The 22,470-nt window shown below is 31.1% G+C and overlaps 2 protein-coding genes across 2 annotated transcripts; both read left to right on the forward strand.

Moving 5' to 3' along the window:
- Positions 1-2,316: 2,316 nt before the first annotated feature.
- Positions 2,317-5,881, forward strand: LOC139814424 (UDP-glucosyltransferase 2-like). The gene is made up of 6 exons (XM_071780676.1): positions 2,317-2,454; positions 2,962-3,443; positions 3,895-4,265; positions 4,431-4,650; positions 4,747-4,966; positions 5,201-5,881. Exons 2-6 carry the CDS (start codon positions 2,966-2,968, stop codon positions 5,493-5,495), a joined length of 1,584 nt encoding a protein of 527 aa, XP_071636777.1. The 5' UTR covers positions 2,317-2,454; positions 2,962-2,965; the 3' UTR covers positions 5,496-5,881.
- A 1,543-nt stretch (positions 5,882-7,424) lies between these two features.
- Positions 7,425-21,641, forward strand: LOC139814851 (uncharacterized). The gene is made up of 12 exons (XM_071781342.1): positions 7,425-7,534; positions 9,655-10,139; positions 10,606-10,976; positions 11,145-11,364; positions 11,461-11,680; positions 11,914-12,204; positions 16,430-16,914; positions 17,343-17,713; positions 17,885-18,104; positions 18,201-18,420; positions 18,655-20,394; positions 20,739-21,641. The coding sequence occupies exons 2-11, from the start codon at positions 9,659-9,661 to the stop codon at positions 18,947-18,949; spliced, it is 3,174 nt and encodes a 1,057-aa protein (XP_071637443.1). The 5' UTR covers positions 7,425-7,534; positions 9,655-9,658; the 3' UTR covers positions 18,950-20,394; positions 20,739-21,641.
- Positions 21,642-22,470: the final 829 nt, after the last annotated feature.

Below are 22,470 nucleotides of genomic sequence, written 5' to 3' on the forward strand. Positions count from 1 at the left end.
TGGGAAAGCTCCGAAGGTCGTTCATTACGTTTGCGCGGACTGTTCGTAGCTATATCCGCGAGATATCGCGTCATACCGGTAGAGAGAGAAAGAGAGAAGAAAAGGCGGATACGAAAGGGAAAAAGGGAATATTCGAGAGCGAAATGCGACCGAACACCCCCTAGTGCGAGAGGGCTCTCCATCCGCGAAGCTCGTAAATCCTACCGTTGCGGCACGTTCGTAAACTCGTTTCGTCGTGGTCGAGGCGTGACGCTGCGTTATAATTAACATAGGCTGATGCGCGGTATAAATTACAATTATACATGATTTACAGGATGCGATAACCGCGGTCTGGCCCCTCGGACTCCCTTCGCATCTTCTCTCTCCTCGTTCACTACCACACTCATGCGCTTTTAAAGCTTTCTCATACCCCCCGAGGTGGTATCGTCGCCTATTTCCGCACATCCCGGATGACCCTCTTCACAGCGAACTACTAAATAAACATGTCCGTACTAAACCGCAACGCGTTGCGTGCGCTGTCGTATTAAAAGCGATGTTAAGAGTACCCGCTTGTAACACCTTCGCATTCTCACGTTGCATCAACGCCCCGCGCTGACTGGTGCACCGGCAATGCTTTCTCGCATTGTGCATTTCAAACCCACCATCTGTGAAGCGTCTTGACTGCGCGACAAAATTCGTGCGAAATTTTAACGTGTTTATGGTGTGTCACCAGTCGCATATACGATTTTTTTTTCCAGGTACTAGCAGGGCGTATACAATTCGCGTTTTATCTTATATGTAAAGAGCGAACATCCTCGAACGTGTCAGAAATAAAAAATACGGAGATATGGGGAAAAATATCTTGAATTCGAGAATATGACTACAGAGAATATATTACATTTAATCAACTTTTCTTTTGAGATAGAAATTTTTTCCTGAAAATTTAATCTTATTCAGAAATTTAAAGATTCTTTTTTTTTCTAAATGAATAACCGACACGACAAAAATTTAAGCAAATGCACGAAAGCCCTTCCAATTTTACGAAGAAACTTCTGGCGGTCTATTATCCTATAATGCAAATTCGTAACTAGATCCAGATAGTCGAGTAAAGCTGAACCTAAGACACGTCGTCGGTTTCACAGGGTCGCGTCGGTTTGCATGTCTGTAAATGTATGTGCCAGGCCGTACCGAGGTCGAGTCACGTGCTAGTCAACGACAGCGGGAGTCCTCTTAATTATGCCACCCAGTTCTGCACGAGACACAATATGGGAGTTGCGGTTAATAATTTCAGCTTTGCTGAAACGTATGCCAAACTTCTAGAAGAATTCAGGCGGTACCAGGAATGCCTTCAGGTTGTGTTGTTATCACGCTAAGTGTAAGTAATTGCCTCTGCATATATAGTTTCGTTGCATATTACATGTCTCCTTATCGTAACTGAACCACACGTGAAATATCATCGATATTGGATATAATATTCACCGTGATTTCAATTTATTTATTCGAACAGTAAGTGCGTATTGTATATATTGTATTAATATTTATGTAAGCAATATGTTGTAAACTCTTTATTCTCGGGAAACACACAAGCGTATCAATAGTTCTCACGGTCTTTGCGCTACTGCCCTTGTCCCCGGGCGAACCACAGTCCACACTCTTATCCAGAGCTCGGAGCTCGTCTTGTGTTTACAATCGATGCTCCGGATGTATTCCTTGTATTTTTTCAGGACACAATAATTTAATTGTAGACTAATATATATACATATATTCGAAGAGACGTCGGTAGCGAGCGTGACTCGATCGTGTTTGTTTGGTAACGAGTCAAAATCCCCTTGCACAATGCTAGACGATAGCGATAGCTATGCCTATAACGATAGCGATAGCGATAACTATAGCGACAAAATTTTCTTAACTAAATGCGAAAAATCATAAATGATCAAAGATGCACGCTGTCGAAAATTCTTGGTATTTAATATGGCCGTAAGCACATTGATTCAAATATTCCGTCGACATACACATCCGATATGTAACAGCAATATCAAGATATCGCGTTTTAAAGAGTCTCACATAAGTTACGTTCTCGTTTCAGTGCACTTGATACATATTTATATATAAAGATTACTGATGGCAGTGTGACACATGTCACAGTTTTCAAACGTTTTATGAAAGCATAAAAGCATAAATTTTAAGAATTTTATTAAAAAATATTATTCAGAATTGTTATCTCAGTATGCTCCACATAAATGTAGTGGGGAGCATACCATGGTAAGATAAGTTCTCTTTTAAAGCTAGGGGAGACCGGGACTAGAAGTCACACGGGTAAGTTGTCACAAAGGTTATATCTCACTTAATAGATTAAGTGGAATATTCTTCTTTATAGTGTACGTTGTTCCTAACGTGTTAGTCGGGTGTACGAAATAGCTCGTTTCAAAAACATTGCATGTGATATTTACGAGCACTTTTTAAAAATCGGAGGTCGTAAGTAAATTTTTCTTGCTTCTATTTTTATTGTACGTAATTGATACGTACTTGATAGATAAGAAAAACTTCGTACCAATAATTAATTATTTCATCTTTTTTGGGGAAACAAATAAGACCTGCTTTTTAGCTAAACTAGTGTACACTACTCTGTACTCAAGTGAACTCTGTACTTATAGTGAAATAAATATATGTTTGATATTTGGCAAAAGCAAGAAGAGAAGTTTTCGTGCAGTCTAGTGCAGCAAAAAAAAACCTATTTGCGGAATGGATTATTTGCTATAGATATCAAATATGCATTTTTGAAAATAAGCGCATTGCAATATTGCTCAAAATTTAATTGCAATAAATATTTTGTGCGTACAAATCACTATTCATTATTAATAAAGAAATATGTGAACTTTATACGAATAAAAAAATAAAACAGTTATACAAATAAGAACGAATATTTTATTGAATTATCATCGATGATAATTAAGTTTACTATGCTCTGCTTATTATTGACAGTAAAATGAAGCCGATTGCTCAAACGATATTTTGGATAAGCTTTTTATACATCGCGGCACCAGTAAAAACTGCAAAGATCTTGGTGATTGTTCCAATACCATCCTACAGTCACCAAATTTGTTATCGACCATTATGGATTGCTTTGAGCCAAAGAGGACACGAAGTCGTCCTTATAACAACAGATCCGATCAATGATCCTAGTTTAACCAATTTGACAGAAATCAACTTCCAATCTAACTACCAGATAATGAAATTAAATTTCGCCAAAAACATTATAGCGGGGACTCATGCGTGGTTAAGTACATCACGCACACAAATATGGCCTTTGAGTGGAGATACAGCAGAAAACATTTTTAAGCATCCAAAAGTCCGTAAGATGTATGCACCGGATAGTGATGAAAAATTCGACTTAGTAATTGTAGAAACTGTAAAAATACCTAGCTTCTATGCCTTGGCGCATAGATTTAATGCACCTCTCATAGGTAAGAATAATGATATATATGAAATTATTTTACAAATGTTTCATTTAAAATTCATTGTATATATTAGCGAAAACATTGAAGAAAGCCATAAATTATTTCAATTTAAAAAATTTTTAATATCCTGTACCTTCGTACACTTATTAAACCCCGTATTACTTTACTTATTTATATTCTATTTAAATAAGTTTTATGTCCATAAAATTAGTTAAAAAATATAATGTCATTATCCACATGGTTTAATGTAAAAATATTTCTTATTCTCTTTGCATCATCATTATATAATCCAAAGAAATATAAAAGTTATATAAAATATAAACGTGAAAATTAGCCTGATTATTTTTCATGTATCTTGACATGTGCGTTTATAACAATATTATTTACACAATTTTCTAAACTCAAATCTTGTTTAAATTGGTCACGTTTACACAACTTATTCTATATTTATTTACAGGTGTGTCATCATTTGGATTGCGTAATACACTTTATTATCTAATTGGTGCACCTGTTCTGTCATCACATCCTTCGAATTGGGAAATGGGAGATGACACCGGTTTAAATCTGTCATTGTGGCGAAGGATAAAAAATTTTATTCGTCAGTGGTATCACATATATTGCTCAATAAATTATTTTTACCCTAAACAGCAAGCGATAGCAGAAAAATATCTCGGAAAAAATATACCAGACATAAGAGATATGGAAAGAAACATGAGTCTTGTTTTCCACGGTCAACAAGAAGCTCTCTCGTTTGTTAAACCAACAATGCCTAATATTGGAGTACTTGGAAATTTTCATATTTCAAAAAAACCCGCGGCTTTATCGAAGGTAATCAATGCTTTCAAACGTTTCAAACTATGTATATTCTTAAAAATTTATTGTTAAAAAAATTATACATTTTATTTGCTTCATGTTGAAAATCAATTTCCATATGTACAATATATTTTATCTCCTCAAATGTAGTATATAAATTAAATAATTATTTCGTTTCAGGACTTGAAAGAATTTATAGCAGATGCACCGAATGGATTTATCTATATGAGTCTAGGCACAAATGTCATAATATCAATCTTTCCAGAGCATATACGAAACGCATTTCGAGATGTATTTGCAAGTTTGCCATACAAAGTTGTATGGAAATATGACAGCGAATTGCCAAATAAACCTGACAATATTTATACCGCTAAATGGATTCCTCAACAGAGCATTCTCGGTAAATATATAGTGCCATAATTTAATCAGATTAATAAAAATATATGTTTATACGTATCTCTTCATTAGCCATTTTGCTCCATTTTTTATTTTGCAGCTCATCCAAACATTAAATTATTCATATATCAAGGTGGACTTCAAAGTACAGGAGAAGCCGTTTATTATACAGTACCACTTTTAGGATTACCAATAGTAGCTGATCAGTATACTCAAGTTAACAAAATGGTATCTTTAGGAGTTGCGAAACGTTTAAATATTATGGATATATCAAGAGAAAATTTGAACGCATCCATAATAGATATATTGACCGATAAAAGGTAATTATTTTTTTTACATAAGCATTCTCTTGTGTTATGTCATTAATTATTTTTTTTTAAATCTAATTATCTTAGAGAAATGTCTAATTTTCTACGCAACATTATATCTTACACATACAAAATTCTCATATAATTATAATTAAAATGCAATTGTAAAGTAATGCATTTTCTTTCAAATAAGATATACTATTTTTCTTCTTGATCTTTTTATATAAAATTAATACTTTTCTCTAGATATAAAGAAAGAATGCTCGAAATTAAAGCACTAAATGAAGATAAACCTTATGATCCTTTGGAGCATGTAATTTGGTGGATTGAATTCGTCATTCGTCATAAAGGTGCTTCTCATCTTCGTAGCAGTATCGCTTATGAACTTTGGTATCAAAAATACGAAATGGACGTTATAGCAATTTTATCAATTGCCATATTTGTAACGTTATTTTGTACACTAATAATTATTTATAAATCGTTAAAAATGATATTTAATCTTATAGAAATGTCAGTAGTTACTAAAAAAAAGATTAATTAACTTTTAATACGCACAGCATAATTATATTAACAAAGGAATTAAATATCAAGAAATTATTTAAATATTCATATCTCATGCAATAAGAGTTTAATAGATTAAATATCAGATTTTAGTATTTATATCTACAAACAATCAGACATGGTTTCCAAAACTCGAAAATTAAAAAACAAAATTTATTTAAACAGAATAAAAAACATGATGGTAGCCAGTGAGTTACTCATTTGTTAAGATATTTTTAATGCCACTTTGATTTATCGCAAGGATTTTCTTGTTTTATCCAATGTTTGTTATAACAATTATTATAAATCGCTGCATAATAGAAGTGTTAGTATAAGAATTTAAAATATTTACTGTACATAAATAAAAAAACATTGTATTTTCTTGTAGAATACAAACAAATCGTACCTATAATTTTATATTTCTTATTGTTACTTTACTTTGTTTTAAGTATACTTAATAATACATACACACATACATATATGTATAGGGAAGACCGGGGAAAACTCGATACAAATTTTTCAAAGGTAATTTTCAACAATTAATTAAAATTTTCAAGCAAATTCAATGGCACACATTTAAAGAGTGTTTCTTGAGGTACAAAATTGCTTAATGAAGTTTTGCTGAACGTCGCTTTGTTTTGTTCCCAAGAAAGAAAAAGTTACGCGAAGAAAAATTTTCAAATTGAAAAATGCTGGGCAAACTCGACACTTTGCTTGATCGACACAATTTGATCTGAAACTTATTCTTTATTGTCTGAAAATAAAAATGCATTGTTTATCGCGTATTTAGAAAGTACAAAAATTCGGAATAAAATAGAGCAATCATTGGAAATGATGAGAAAATTATTCAACTTTTAATTATCTTCATCTAAACTCATGTCTGAAAAAAAATTAATGCAGGTAAACTCGCGATCGGACGTTAGCATACATTTGTCATGAGCCATACGGCTGCATGACAAGCATTGTTTGTTATTGATGGGAGCCGATGAAACAACGTGGTGTCGACTTTGCCCCGAACGTCGTTTTTCACTTTTGTCACTCCAAAAACATAAAAATTTTGAAAATATACAAAAACTATTATCGGATTCGTATAGAGCATCGAATTTCCCATCAAAATCACTTATCGGTAGATTCGTAAGAGTAAAGCTCGATGAAAAAGTAAAAATTTTCGAGAGATCAGAAAAATTACTTTTCACCATCAAAAACGCTTATGTCGCGCTAAAAATTACACCATAACTCAGAATGTCACCAAATTTCGCACATAAAGACGCATTTACAGTAGAAAAGGCAAGTTTCTACGATAAATTTAAATTGGCAAAAAGCCTAGTGTCAAGTTTGCCCCGGTGTCGAGTTTCCCCCGGTCTCCCCTATTGTATATATATTTATGAAAGCGATAGGTATGTTGTGAACTTTATTCTCGGGAATCACACAAGCGTATCAATAGCTCTCACGGTCTCTGCGCTACTGCCCTTGTCCCCGGGCGAACCCCAGTCCTCACTCCTATCATGAGCTCGCGCTCGTCTTGTGTCTACAATCGATGCTCCGGATGTATTCCTTGTATTTTTTCAGGACACGATATATTAATTGTTAACTAATATATATACATATTTGTTTGGTAACGAGTCAAAAGCCCCTTGCACAATGCTAGACGATATAGCGATAACGATAGCGATAGCTATAACGATAGCGATAGCGATAACTATAACGACAAAATTTTCAGTCTAGCGGAAGCCATGTATCAATGCTGTAGTTTTGTCGACAATTTGGTCGCTATCGCTATAGTTATCCGCTATCGCTATCGCCTAGCATTGTGCAAGGAGCTTTATCCCGCTAGTGATTACGATTTTAAATAAGACGTCTTCTAATCAAAACATTTACGAGATAATATATAAGAACAGGGTAGAATTCTCTCCGTCAGTAGGAAGCCAAAACGCCCGAGAAGAGTATCGAGATAGTCCTGAGGACGAGCGATACGACGGAGTCGATCCGACGAAGAGCGAAGCGTCCGTTCCTACATTGTTCATCATTCCGCGAAATAAAGTAAGTAACATTAAAATACTCGTAATATTAGTACAATTTATTAAAAAGCCATCCTACCACATTTTATTTTATATATTTTTTCCTTTTATTGGTTTTATGTGCTTGACGATATACATTTTCAATTATTCGAATAAAGATAAGGATTCAATTTGATCGCTGCTACATTCTAATATTTTTTACTGTACAAATTAATTAAAAAATTTATGTTATTTACTACTAAAGTTTTATTTTCCGTAAACTGAGACGGTCGACGTAAAGAAAGTTTAATTCGATGACAGAATTTACTTTAGGCTTATAATTTGTGCGTAATTGTCGGAAATCGTCTAATATTTTTTTCTTACACCTAAAGAGTGTAGCTACATTATGAAGCAGTATACGATATTATAAAATATTGCTAACATTTTTTTAAAAATCAGTATTTGAAAAGTGTGACAACTAACCCCGGTCTCCCCTATTACTTGATATATTTTATCAACGCCCCATTTCATATTTTATCAAATAGATTCTTTTAGTTCAACTTGAAAATTATAACTAAAAAACATTCGTTTTCGTAACTTCCTTATAAGATATTGTACACTTTGGCGGATTCTTTTTCTTACATCATATCAATAATTTCGAAGTTTTCTCTATCGGAAAAATATAACGAAATAAATGGTTAACGTAATGTAACTAATTTCATATATGCTATTATTTTATGATCTTATTAAAAAGTCAAACATCTTTCTTTAAAGTCATAATTATCTTTAATTAACACGCTTTTGCTGGAGTTGCATTAGTAGACTTCCTTACAAACTATTATTCCGCGTTACAACGACAAGCAACAACCAGATTTCACTTTCTTGCGGTACAAAGAAAAACAAAGCCTGGTCCACGTGGTCAGATAGAGAAATAGACAATGTGTAAAAAGATGAGGACGAGGGACAAAAGAAACGAACTTCCACAGTTTCGGTCCATCTATTCCGCAAGGTTTTACAATCTATTACGGTCCGTCGAATATATGTATACGCGCAATGTATACTATCGGTTTCAAACAAATTTCACTTTTCACCCAAACACTTTGACCGTGACACAAAGTCACGTACTGGTAGAAAAGCGTAAGAAAATATTCTCTTTCTTAATTGTCATAATATAGAATCCAATACCATGGCACATGAACATTTTCTTTTTATATACGTAAAATCGTATTTGAACAGCCGTATGTATAATTGTATATCCACACAGCGAGATTACTAATAAACTGTAGATTATATAGATAACGTTATATTAAATATTTATAATTACTAAATATATCAACTATCAACATTGCTAATACATTTAGATTTATTAATTATTAATAATACATTTTGAATGTGTATTCTAAATGTAAATGCAAGCTTCAATAAGGCCCGTATTTATAATCGTGTCTGTTGAAAACTCACCTGAAGTGAGTTTTGAGTCGTGATGATACGCTCTTGAGATGAAATTTGAATAACGATTATAAATACAGGCCTAAGTCTTTTAAGTAGTGCATGATTTACTTAAAACTTTCATACTGATAATCAGATGAGTATATTTGTATAATTTAAATATATTTTTGCGCGCAGTTGCACGTCATAAAATGTGTAAAAATCGCTGAAACTGTTATTACATACTTTTAATACGTACTTGATATGTAAATTGATACGTACTTGATATATAGATAAGAAACAACTTCGTACTAATAATTAATTATTTCATCTATTTTGGGAAAACAAATAAGATCTGCTTTTTAGCTAAACTACTGTATACTACTCTGTACTCAAGTGAACTCTGTACTTATAGTAAAATAAGTATATTTAATATTTAGCAAAAGCAAGAAGAGAAGTTTTCGTGCAGTCTAGTCCAGCAATAAAAAACCTATTTGCGGAATGGATTATTTGCTATAGATATCAAATATGCACTTTTGAAAATCAGCGCATTGCAATATTGCTCAAAATTTAACAAATATTTCGTGTGTACAAATCATTATTCATTATTAATAAAGAAATATGTGAACTTTATACGAATAAAAAAATAGAACAATTATACAAATAAGAACGAATATTTTATTGAATTATCATCAATGATAATTAAGTTTACTATGCTCTGCTTATTATTGACAGTAAAATGAAGCCGATTACTGAAACGATATTTTGGATAAGCTTTTTATACATCGCGGCACCAGTAAAAACTGCAAGAATCTTGGCGATTATTCCAATACCATCCTACAGTCACCAAATTTGTTATCATTCATTATGGATCGCTTTGAGCCAAAGAGGACACGAAGTCGTCCTTATGACAACAGATCCGATCAATGATCCCAGTTTGACAAATTTGACAGAAATCAACTTCCAATCTAACTACCAGATAACGAAAAAGTTAAACTTCGCCAAAAACGTTATGGCGGGGACTCATGCGTGGTTAAGGATATCACGAACACAATTATGGCCTCTGTTTGGAGACTTAACAGAAAACATGTTTAAGCATCCAAAAGTACGTAAGATGTATGCACCGGATAGTGATGAAAAATTCGACTTAGTAATTGTAGAAACTATAAAAATACCTAGTTTCTATGCCTTGGCGCATAGATTTAATGCACCTCTCATAGGTAAGAATAATGATATATATATGAAATTATTTTACAAATCTTTCATTTAAAATTCATTTTATATTAGCGAAAACATTGAAGAAAGTCATAAATTATTTCAACTTTAAAATTTTTAATATCCTATACTTTCGTATACTTATTAAACCCCATATTATTTAACTTATTTACTTTATTTATTTATATTCTATTTAAATAAGTTTTATGTCCATAAAATTAATTAAAAAATATAATGTCATTATCCACCTGATTATACCTGTCAAGATATTTCTTATTCTTTTTGTGTCATTATTATATAATCCAAAGAAACAAAAGTTATAAAAATAAACGTGAAAATTAGCCTGATTATTTTTTATGTTTCTTGACATGTGCGAGTATGTTTATAATGATATTATTTACACAATTTTCTAAACTCAAATCTTGTTTAAATTAATCACGTTTACAAAAATTATTCTATATTTATTTTCAGGTGTGTCATCATTAGGACTGCGTAATATAGATTATTATCTACTCGGTGCACCTGTTCTGTCATCACATCCTTCGGTTTGGGAAATAGAAGATGACACCGGTTTAAATTTGTCATTGTGGCGGAGGATAAAGAATTTTATTCGTCAGTGGTATCACATATATTGCTCAATAAATTATTATTACCCTAAACAGCAAGCGATAGCAGAAAAATATCTCGGAAAAAATATACCAGACATAAGAGATATGGAAAGAAACATGAGTCTTGTTATCCACAGTCAACAAGAAGCTCTCTCGTTTGTTAGACCGACAATGCCTAATGTTTTAGTATTTGGAAATTTTCATATTTCAAAAAAACCCGCGGCTTTACCGAAGGTAATAATCATTTCTTTCAAACGTTCCAAACTATGTACATTCTTAAAAATTCGTTGATTAAAAAATTATACATTTTATTTGCTTTATATTTAAAATCTATTTCCATATGTACAATATATTTTATCTTCTCAAATGTAGTATATAAATTAAATAATTATTTCGTTTCAGGACTTGAAAGAATTTATAGCAGATGCACCGAATGGATTTATCTATATGAGTCTAGGCACAAATGTCATGACATCAATGTTTCCAGAGCATATACGAAACGCATTTCGAGATGTATTTGCAAGTTTGCCATACAAAGTTGTATGGAAATATGACAGCGAATTGTCAAATAAAACTGACAATATCTATACCGCTAAATGGGTTCCTCAACAAAGCATTCTCTGTAAATATATAGTGCCATAATTTAATCAGATTAATAAAAATATATGTTTATACGTATCTCTTCATTAGCCATTTCGCTCCGTTTTTCATTTTGCAGCTCATCCAAACATTAAATTATTCATATATCAAGGTGGACATCAAAGTACAGAAGAAGCCGTTTATTATACAGTACCACTTTTAGGATTACCAATATTAGCTGATCAGTACACTCAAGTTAACAAAATGGTATCTTTAGGAGTTGCAAAACGCTTAAATATTATGGACATATCAAGAGAAAATTTGAACGCATCTATAACAGATATATTGACCGATAAAAGGTAATAATTTTTTTACATAAGCATTCTCTTGTGTTATGTCATTAATTATTTTCGTAGAAATCTAATTATCTTAGAGAAATGTCTAATTTTCAACGCAACATTACATATTACACCTACAAAATTCACATATAATTATAATCAAAATGCAAGTATAAAGTAATGCATTGTCTTTCATATAAAATATACTAATTTTCTTCATAATCTTTTTATATAAAATTGTTACTTTTCTCTAGATATAAAGAAAGAATGCTCGAGGTTAAAGCACTAAATGAAGATAAACCTTATGATTCTTTGGAGCATGTAATTTGGTGGATTGAATTCGTCATTCGTCATAAAGGTGCTTCTCATCTTCGTAGCAGTATCGCTCATGAACTTTGGTATCAAAAATACGAAATGGACGTTATAGCAATTTTATCAATTGCCATATTTGTAACGTTATTTTGTACACTAATAATTATTTATAAATTGTTAAAAATGATATTTAATCTTATAGAAATATCAGTAGTTACTAAAAAAAAGATTAATTAACTTTTAATATGCATAGCATAATTATATTAAAAAAGAAATTAAAATATCAAAAAATTATTTAAATATTCATTTCTTATACAATAAGAGTTTAATAGATTAAATATCAGATTTCAGTATTTATATCTACAAACAATCAGACATGGTTTCAAAAACTCGAAAATTAAAAAACAAAATTTATTTAAACAGAATAAAAAACATGATGGTAGCCAGTGAGTTACTCATTTGTTAAGATATTTTTAATGCCACTATGATTTATCGCAAGGATTTTCTGGTTTTATCCAATGTTTGTTATAACAATTATTATAAATTGCTCCATAATAGAAGTGTTAGTATAAAAATTAAAAATATTTACTGTACATAAATAAAAAAACATTGCATTTTCTTGTAGAATACAAACAAATCCTACCTATAATTTTATATTTCTTATTGTTACTTTACTTTGTTTTAAGTATACTCAATAATATATACACACACACATACATATATGTATAGGAGAAACCGGGGCAAACTCAACACGAATTTTTCAAAAGCAATTTTCAACAATTAATTAAAATTTTCAAACGAATTTAATGGTACACATTTAAAGAGTGTTTCTTGAGGTACAAAATTGCTTAAGGAAGTTTTGCTGTACGTCGCTTTGTTTTGTCCCCAAGAAAGGAAAAGTTACGCGAAAAAGAAATTTCAAATTGAAAAATGCCGCGGCCAACTCGACACTTTGCCTGATCGACACAATTTGATCTGGAACTTATTCTTTATAGAAAATGAAAATAAAAATGCATTGTTTATCGCGTATTTAGAAAATACATAAATTCGGAATAAAATAGAGCAATCATTGGAAATAATGAGAACAAAAATTGTTGAACTTACAATTATCTTATCTAAATTCATGTCTGAAAAAAAATTAATGCAGGTAAACTCGCGATAGGACGTAAGCATACATTTGTCATAAGCCATACGGCTGCATTAGTTCCGCAGTTCTGGTCTGAAGCACGACGGGCACCCATGTTATTCCATCTTTTTCTCTCTCTCTCTCTCTCTCTCTCTCTTTCGCTGAATGTTCCGTGAAAGATTAATGTGAATTTTATTATTACGACTCTTATATGTATAATACGACACTAACTCAGAAAAGACCACTTCACCATAACGTTTCCATCGTTATTATTGAACCTATCCTCGGATTGTCAGAATTACGAAGCCTCAATAATGTCGCGGGGTTACGGAGGTAACTTTCTAAGTACTCTTATGTATTTGACACAGGCATATATAGACATACGTCGTCATTACGAACAAATCGTCCATTTGTTATGAATTATAGATGGCACAGAGATGGCATAATATTTTACTAAAGACGCATCAATCTATTACAGAAGAGATCATTCAAGTCCGATCATTATTAACATGGATATAGAAAAAAGAAAAATATGCGTTATTCATTTACTATATTATTTGACAATCAAATAATAATCTAATTGAAACAAAGCAAGTAAAGTTTATCGCATTTTTTCTCTTCTGAGTTTTCTATGATTGATTCTTAACTAAATGCGAAAAATCATAAATGATCGAAGATGCACGCTGTCGAAAATGCTTGGTATTTAATATGGCCGTAAGCACATTGATTCAAATATTCCGACATACACATCCGATGTGTAATAGCAATATCAAGATATCGCGTTTTAAAGAGTCTTACACGAGTTACGTTCTCGTTTCAGTGCACTTGATACATATTCATATACAGTATTACTGATGGCAGTGTGACACATGTCACAAGTTTTTAAATGCATTATAAAAGCATAAAAACATAAATTTTAAGAATTATATTAAAAAATATTATTCAGAATTGTTATCGCAATATTACTCCATACAAATATAGTGGGGAGCATACTATAATAGTGGTAAGATAATAAGTTCTCTTTTAAAGCTAGGGGAGACCGAGGTTTAGAAGTCACACGGGTAAGTTGTCACAAAGTTTATATCTCACTTAATAGATTGAGTGGAATATTCTTCTTTATAGTGTAAGTTGCTCCTATTGTGTTAGTCGGGTGTACGAAATAGTTCGTTTCAAAAACATCGCATGTGATATTTACGAGCACTTTTTAAAAATTGGAGGTCGTGAGTAAATTTTTCTTGCCTCTATTTTTATTGTTCCGTTGGTTTTTGAAATTACTAGTCGTAATTTCTTTTTGGTCATAAGAAATATTAAAATTTTAGATAATTTTTCCTATATTTAGTTAACTGTCATTGCAACATAGTTTATAAATATAATCTTCTTTGTTCAAAATGACCGTTTAAGATAAGTTGTCTCAAATGAGATAGGATTCAAAATTTATGAGAATTATTATTCTTTTATTTACTCGAAGTTTATGAAAGTATTACAAAGTTTATGAAAATTTATTAATTTTTCGTTTAATTCATGCTGCAATATATTATTAAGTTAAATTTACCAAAAACTGGCACTAACTTTAATAAAATATTAAAACAAGAACTATTTGTCGTATGTTTCCTCTACATGAAAGATACCTGACAATCAATACAGAGTCATGTGACAACCAACCCTTGGTATGGGTAAGTTGTCACATTTGCGCGGTTTTGCTTAGAATTAAATAACTTTTTTGTGTATAAATATATACACGGAAAAAAATTTAGCTAAAGTCGTAAAATATGGATAACCAATATTTTTTGCAGCAAGAGCTATATTTTTTGCAGCGAGAGCTATAGTTTAGCAATAGTAGCAAAATCTTTTGTTCTCGCTGCAAAAAATGTTACTCTCATTGCAAAAAATGTTAGTTATCCATATATTACGATTATTTTAGCCATAGTAGCTAATCTTTCTTTCCGTGTACACGCTTTTGCTGGAGTTGCATTAGTAGACTTTATTACAATCTATTGTTCCGCGTTACAACAAGCAACAACCAGATTTCACTTTCTTGCGGTACAAAGAAAAACAAGGCCTGGTCCACGTGGTCAGATAGACAAATAGACGGTGTGTAAAAAGAAGAGGACGAGAGATGAAAGAAACGAACTTCAACAGTTTTGGTCCATCTATTCCGCAAGTTTTTACAATCCATCACGGTCCGTCGAATATGTACGCGCAATGTATACTATCGGTTTCAAACAAATTTCACTTTTCACCAAAACACTTTGACCGTGACACGAAGTCACGTAAACCGATAGAAAAGCGTAGGAAAATATTCTCTTTCTTAATTGTCATAATATAGAATTCAATACCACATGAACATTTTTTTTATATACGTAAAATCGTATTCGAACAGCCGTATGTATAATTTTCTATCCAGCGAGACTATTAATAAACTGTAGATTATATAGATTATATAAATATTCAACATTATATTGAATATTTATAATTACTAAATATATCAATTATCAACATTGCTAATACATTTAGATTTATTAATTATTAATAAAACATTTTAAATATGTATTCTAAATGTAAATGCAAGCTTCGATAACGCCCGTATTTAAAGTCGTGTTTCTGTTGAAAACTCACCTGAAGTAAGTTTTGAGTCGTGATGATACACTCTTGAGATAAAATTTGAATAACGATTATAAATACAGGCTTAAATCTTTTAAGTAGTGCATGATTTAGGTATATACTTAAAACCTCATTCTGGTAATCAGATGAGTATATTTGTATAATTCAAATATATTTTTGCGCGCAGTTGCACGTCATGAAATGTGTAAAAATCTCTGAAACTGTTATTACATACTTTTAATACGTACTTGATACGTAAATTGATACGTACTTGATATATAGATAAGAAACAACTTCGTACTAATAATTAATGATTTCATCTAAGTATTTTGGGAAAACAAATAAGATCTGCTTTTTAGCTAAATTAGTGTACACTACTCTGTACTTAAGTGAACTCTGTACTCATAATAAAATAGATATATGTTTGATATTTGCAAAAGCAAAAAGAGAAGTTTTCGTGCAGTCTAGTGCAGCAAAAAAAACCTATTTGCAGAATGAATTATTTGCTATAGATATCAAATATGCACTTTTGAAAATAAGCGCATTGCTCAAAATTTAATTGCAATAAATATTTCGTGTGTACAAATCATTATTTATTATTAATAAAGAAATATGTGAACTTTATACGAATAAAAAAATAGAACAATTATATTATACAAATAAGAACGAATATTTTATTGAATTATCATCGATGATAATTAAGTTTACTATGCTCTGCTTATTATTGACAGTAAAATGACGCCGATTGCTGAAACGATATTTTGGATAAGCTTTTTATACATCGCGGCACCAGTAAAAACTGCAAGGATCTTGGCGATTGTTCCAATACCATCCTACAGTCACCAAATTTGTTATCAATCATTATGGATCGCTTTGAGTCAAAGAGGACACGAAGTCGTCCTTATAACAACAGATCCGATCAATGATCCTAGTTTGACAAATTTGACAGAAATCAACTTCCAATCTAACTACCAGATAATGAAAAAGTTTAACTTCGCCAAAAACGTTATGGCGGGAACTCATGCGTGGTTAAGAACATCACGCACACAAATATGGCCTCTGTGTGGAGATTTTACAGAAAACATGTTTAAGCATCCAAAAGTACGTAAGATGTATGCACCGGATAGTGATGACAAATTCGACTTAGTAATTGTAGAAGTTATAAAAATACCTAGCTTCTATGCCTTGGCGCATAGATTTAATGCACCTCTCATAGGTAAGAATAATGATATATATGAAATTATTTTACAAATGTTTTATTTAAAATTCAATTTATATTAGCGAAAACATTGAAGAAAGCCATAAATTATTTCAACTTAAAAATTTTTAATATCCCGTACCTTCGTACACTTAAACCCCATGTCATTTAACTTACTTACTTTACTTATTTATATTCTATTTAAATTATAATATCATTATCCACCTGATTTAATATCAAGATATTTCTTATTCTCTTTGCATCATCATTATATAATTCAAAGAAACAAAAGTTATAAAAATAAACGTGAAAATTAGCCTGATTATTTTTCATGTATCTTGACATGTGCGTATATGTTTATAACAATATTATTTACACAATATTCTAAACTCAAATCTTGCTTAAATTAATCACGTTTACAAAACTTATTCTATATTTATTTACAGGTGTGTCATCATTAGGACTACGTAATACAGATTATTATCTACTCGGTGCACCTGTTCTGTCATCACATCTTTCGGTTTGGGAAATAGAAGATGACACTGGTTTAAATCTGTCATTGTGGCGGAGGATAAATAATTTTATTCGTCAATGGTATCACATATATTACTCAATAAATTATTGTTACCCTAAACAACAAACGATAGCAGAGAAATATCTCGGAAAAAATATACCAGACATAAGAGATATGGAAAGAAACATGAGTCTTGTTTTCCACAGTCAACAAGAAGCTCTCTCGTTTGTTAGACCGACAATGCCTAATATTTTAGTATTTGGAAATTTTCATATTTCAAAAAAACCCGCGGCTTTACCGAAGGTAATAATCATTGCTTTCAAACGTTCCAAACTATGTACATTCTTAAAAATTCGTTGATTAAAAAATTATACATTTCATTTGCTTCATGTTGAAAATCAATTTCCATATGTACAATATATTTTATCTTCTCAAATGTAGTATATAATAAATCAAATAATTATTTCGTTTCAGGACTTGAAAGAATTTATAGCAGATGCACCGAATGGATTTATCTATATGAGCCTAGGCACAAATGTCATGACATCAATGTTTCCGGAGCATATACGAAACGCATTTCGAGATGTATTTGCAAGTTTGCCATACAAAGTTGTATGGAAATATGACAGCGTATTGTCAAATAAAACTGACAATATCTATACCGCTAAATGGGTTCCTCAACAGAGCATTCTCGGTAAATATATAGTGCCATAATTTAATCAGATTAATAAAAATATATGTTTATACGTATCTCTTCATTAGCCATTTCGCTCCGTTTTTCATTTTGCAGCTCAACCAAACATTAAATTATTCATATATCAAGGTGGACATCAAAGTACAGAAGAAGCCGTTTATTATACAGTACCACTTTTAGGATTACCAATATTAGCTGATCAGTACACTCAAGTTAACAAAATGGTATCTTTAGGAGTTGGGAAACGTTTAAATATTATGGATATATCAAGAGAAAATTTGAACGCATCCATAATAAATATATTGACCGATAAAAGGTAATTATTTTTTTTACATAAGCATTCTTTTGTGTTATGTCATTAATTATTTTCGTAGAAATCTAATTATCTTAGAGAAATGTCTAATTTTCTACGCAACATTATATATTACACATACAAAATTCACATATAATTATAATCAAAATGCAAGTGTAAAGTAATGCATTGTCTTTCATATAAGATATACTAATTTTTTTCATAATCTTTTTATATAAAATTGTTACTTTTCTCTAGATATAAAGAAAGAATGCTCGAGGTTAAAGCACTAAATGAAGATAAACCTTATGATTCTTTGGAGCATGTAATTTGGTGGATTGAATTCGTCATTCGTCATAAAGGTGCTCCTCATCTTCGTAGCAGTATCGCTCATGAACCTTGGTATCAAAAATACGAAATAGACGTTATAGCAATTTTATCAATTGCCATATTTGTAACGTTATTTTGTACACTAATAATTATTTATAAATTGTTAAAAATGATATTTAATCTTATAGAAATATCAGTAGTTACTAAAAAAAAGATTAATTAACTTTTAATATGCATAGCATATTTATATTAACAAAAAATTTATATAAAAAAATTATTTAAATATTCATATCCCAAGGGTTTAATAGATTAAATATCAGATTTTAGTATTTATGTCTACAAACAATCAGACATGGCTTCCAAAACTCAAAAATTAAAAAACAAAATTTATTTGAAAAGAATAAAAAAACTTGATGGTAGCCAGTGAGTTACTTATTTGTTAAGATATTTTTAATGCTACTATGATTTATCGCAAGAATTTTTTTATTTCATCCAATGTTTGTTAATAAATCGCTCCATATAATAGAAGTGTTATAGCCGTACACTGAGAGAGATAAGGCTCAGTCACAATGAGAAAAATAAGGAATAAGATAAAGGAATAAGGAATAAAGGAATGTCGCATCTCACTTTAGTACACGTACATTAAAGTGAGATGCAACATGCCTTATTCCTTATTCCTTTATCTTATTCCTTATTTTTCTCATTGTGACTGAGCCCATAAGTGACAACAAACATTTGATATGCTGCGAGTAGCAAACTATTTGCTATTGCAACAAAAGGTTTGCTACTATTGCTAAATTAATTAACTCTCGCAGTAAACCGAGTGTTTGTTGCCACTATGGTAACAAATAATTTGCTAATACAGCAAATCCTTTTTCTCAGTGTATTCATAGTCCTTTCTTGAGGAATAAAAATTCCTTGTTCCTTATTAGTTATTCTATATTTAATTAACTTTTCTTGATCGATCAAGGAACCTTAAAATTTATGAAGTGTAGAATGAGGGACAAGAAATCCTTACCAGTATCGCTCATGAACTTTGGTATCAAAAATAGGAAATGGACGTTATAGCAATTTTATCAATTGCCATATTTGTAACGTTATTTTGTACACTAATAATTATTCGCTCGAAATTCACAGCCGGCATTAGTGTACAAAATTTCGGCAGTGGATTGAAAAAAGTAAGCAGTGGCCTATAAGGTATTGCATAGCATTGCTAAGGCAGTGTCCGAATTTTATCCGGCATTGGCTCGGCAGTACGGCAGTGGACGCCCCTTACGTTTTTTTAGAAAATACATATATCCGAATACCTAATAAATAGCACTATATTGACTACATCTTAAACAACGTTATATTTCCAAAATGTTTTTACGCTATCTTAAAGCAACATAATAGCAACAAATTCTGGTATAAACGTTTATTCGATTTGAGAGCACTTTGTATATTTTTTTTCGCATGGGGGGGGGGCCAGCTTGACACAGATTCTAGCCCCACCACATACTAAAAAACTCATTGAATTGGCTTATTGTTAGATTATTGTAGATTATTGCCGCGTTTCGAAGGACATTCGGCAAAAAGAGCAATCGACTACCCTTGCAGACTGTAATAGTGGTAATTACATGAAACAACTAAGAAACGATAAGCCACTGTTTAAGTAGCAGTTAAATGCAGGTAATTAGCTACGATAATGGCAAATACATGCGCAACGCAGCATTTTACTTGCTGATATCGCGTTGCTTCTTGCTGAGTTTCTATAGAAAGAATTTAACAATACTTATCGCATAACAAGTGACACGGTAGTCAATTAACTTTTACTTATACGGAAAAACGGTAAACTGTACTGCTAAAAATGAGGTTAGGAAGTGTGGTTATAAAACCTGTCTTGTGTACTGACAAAGCATAGTCAATATATGCGTGCAAGTTGATAAAAATTACTTCAGAATTTTCAAAAAGACAATAATAATAATATTTATAAACGGTATTTATAAATAGTGACAGTATTTGTGTTTTTGTAGATACCAAATAAAAATAGGAATTGAGAACATACTCGAGGTTAATCTTGAAAAAAGATTTAAATCTGCTAACGCAACAAAGGGTGGAATGAGGCCTACCTGCTCGCTTGGAATGAAGAAAGAATGCACCATATTAAAATGATGCAAAAGCATGGTTTTCCGCTTACTTGAGATGATCTTTGTACACTGGCTTATAACTTTGCTAATCAACTTGAAATCAAACACAGATTCAATAATGAAACTCAAAAAGCTGGATGAGTGGCTTTATTCATTTTTGTCTAGACATCCTGATGTTTCTGTACGCAAATCAGAAAGTTTATCTCTTGCCAGAAGTCTTTGTATGTAAGTAGATTGGATTTAATGCATTCGCTGCAAGCGGTGGCTGCATGAAACGTGTACATCATTTATTGATGTTTGCCAAATGTGTGGGAAAATTATATATATATTTGTAACTAAATATGTGAAATTATAAGTTTTTTTATCATTTTACAAGATGTTAAGTGCATCTTTAACATTAAAATATGTATGGCCAACTGTTCCGTAATGCTATGGCCATCTTTTCCTTAAAGGTCAGATAAGATGGCCAATGCATATGTTGTAATACTTTGATAATATAAAATTTATGTTAAGTGTTTTCTTCTTAATTTCGATAGTTTTACGTACTTTAAGCTTCAGCGAAGGAATATACCAAACACTATTAATAAATAACAAAAATAAATGTATGTTTTTTGCATTTTAAAAAACTATGGCCATCTTACCCGAGTTTACCCTATACTATTATCATCTTGAAATAGAAATACCACTTGAAAATATTTTATCAAAAAGAAAATTACATAGGTATGTTTAAAAATAAATAAAGTTAACAAAAAACTAACAAAAATTATTTAAATTCAATATTTTGATAATTTTATTATGTTCTAGACGGTTTTTGAATTTTTTACATAAATTATACATCTACTTTTAGACACACTTATGACAAAAATTGTATGGTTATTTAAAAAATGACGGCTATTGCGATGAATTATACATATAATTTTCCAGTAGTTTAGATATGGAACATTTATGTAGCTATTAGGTTTACGTAAAATAATGACGCAATTAGTATGATAACAATAGTATATATATTGCTTACAGAAATAACATACGATAGTAATATTCCATTCTCGTTGCGTTTCTGAGCTAGTAGTCTTCTTAGCACATATTAGGTAAATATATACATTGTTTATAAACACAGTCAAAATATATTAATGTATTACAATCTCGCACTATTTCTTGTAACTATCGATTTGTAACAGAAGCAGATACGAGAGAAACAAAGAAAGAAATCCATTAAAATGGCTTCTTTGAAATACATCGTAAGTTCTATTCAGTAATTATTGTTTAAGGAGATACATACACTTAAAACGATAAAGAAAAGAATCTGACATTTAAATACATTTAAAAAATATATTATATAAAGTTTATTTAAAAATAACAGATTTTATTATTAAAAACATATATATATATATGTCATAAACAATTTTTGAATTTTTATGTTGCGAAACTCTTTAACTTTTTAAACAAAGAAGAGAACAATATTATAGGAAGCCTACTCACCACTTGGGTGGAACAGATTTTCTCACGTATTCCGCATTTTACACGATAAAATTGAACAAACTTGCATACGTCACTCGTTGCATGAACTCTCACGTTAACGACTAGAAAACATTACCATCTATCAGATAATGAACGAAAC

This window comes from Temnothorax longispinosus, chromosome 6, assembly GCF_030848805.1.
Source record: "Temnothorax longispinosus isolate EJ_2023e chromosome 6, Tlon_JGU_v1, whole genome shotgun sequence".
In the NCBI taxonomy this organism is placed as follows: Eukaryota; Metazoa; Arthropoda; class Insecta; order Hymenoptera; family Formicidae; genus Temnothorax; species Temnothorax longispinosus.

Bases quoted from the DNA above. Each gene is read 5' to 3' on its own strand.
- LOC139814424 (XM_071780676.1), top strand. From the start codon at position 2,966: ATGAAGCCGATTGCTCAAACGATATTTTGGATAAGCTTTTTATACATC. The intron at 4,266-4,430 runs GTAATCAATGCT...ATTTCGTTTCAG, and splicing joins AACCCGCGGCTTTATCGAAG to GACTTGAAAGAATTTATAGC. The intron at 4,967-5,200 runs GTAATTATTTTT...ACTTTTCTCTAG, and splicing joins GATATATTGACCGATAAAAG to ATATAAAGAAAGAATGCTCG.
- LOC139814851 (XM_071781342.1), top strand. From the start codon at position 9,659: ATGAAGCCGATTACTGAAACGATATTTTGGATAAGCTTTTTATACATC. The intron at 10,140-10,605 runs GTAAGAATAATG...ATTTATTTTCAG, and splicing joins ATTTAATGCACCTCTCATAG to GTGTGTCATCATTAGGACTG. The intron at 12,205-16,429 runs TTAACTTTTAAT...TATTATTGACAG, and splicing joins GTTACTAAAAAAAAGATTAA to TAAAATGACGCCGATTGCTG.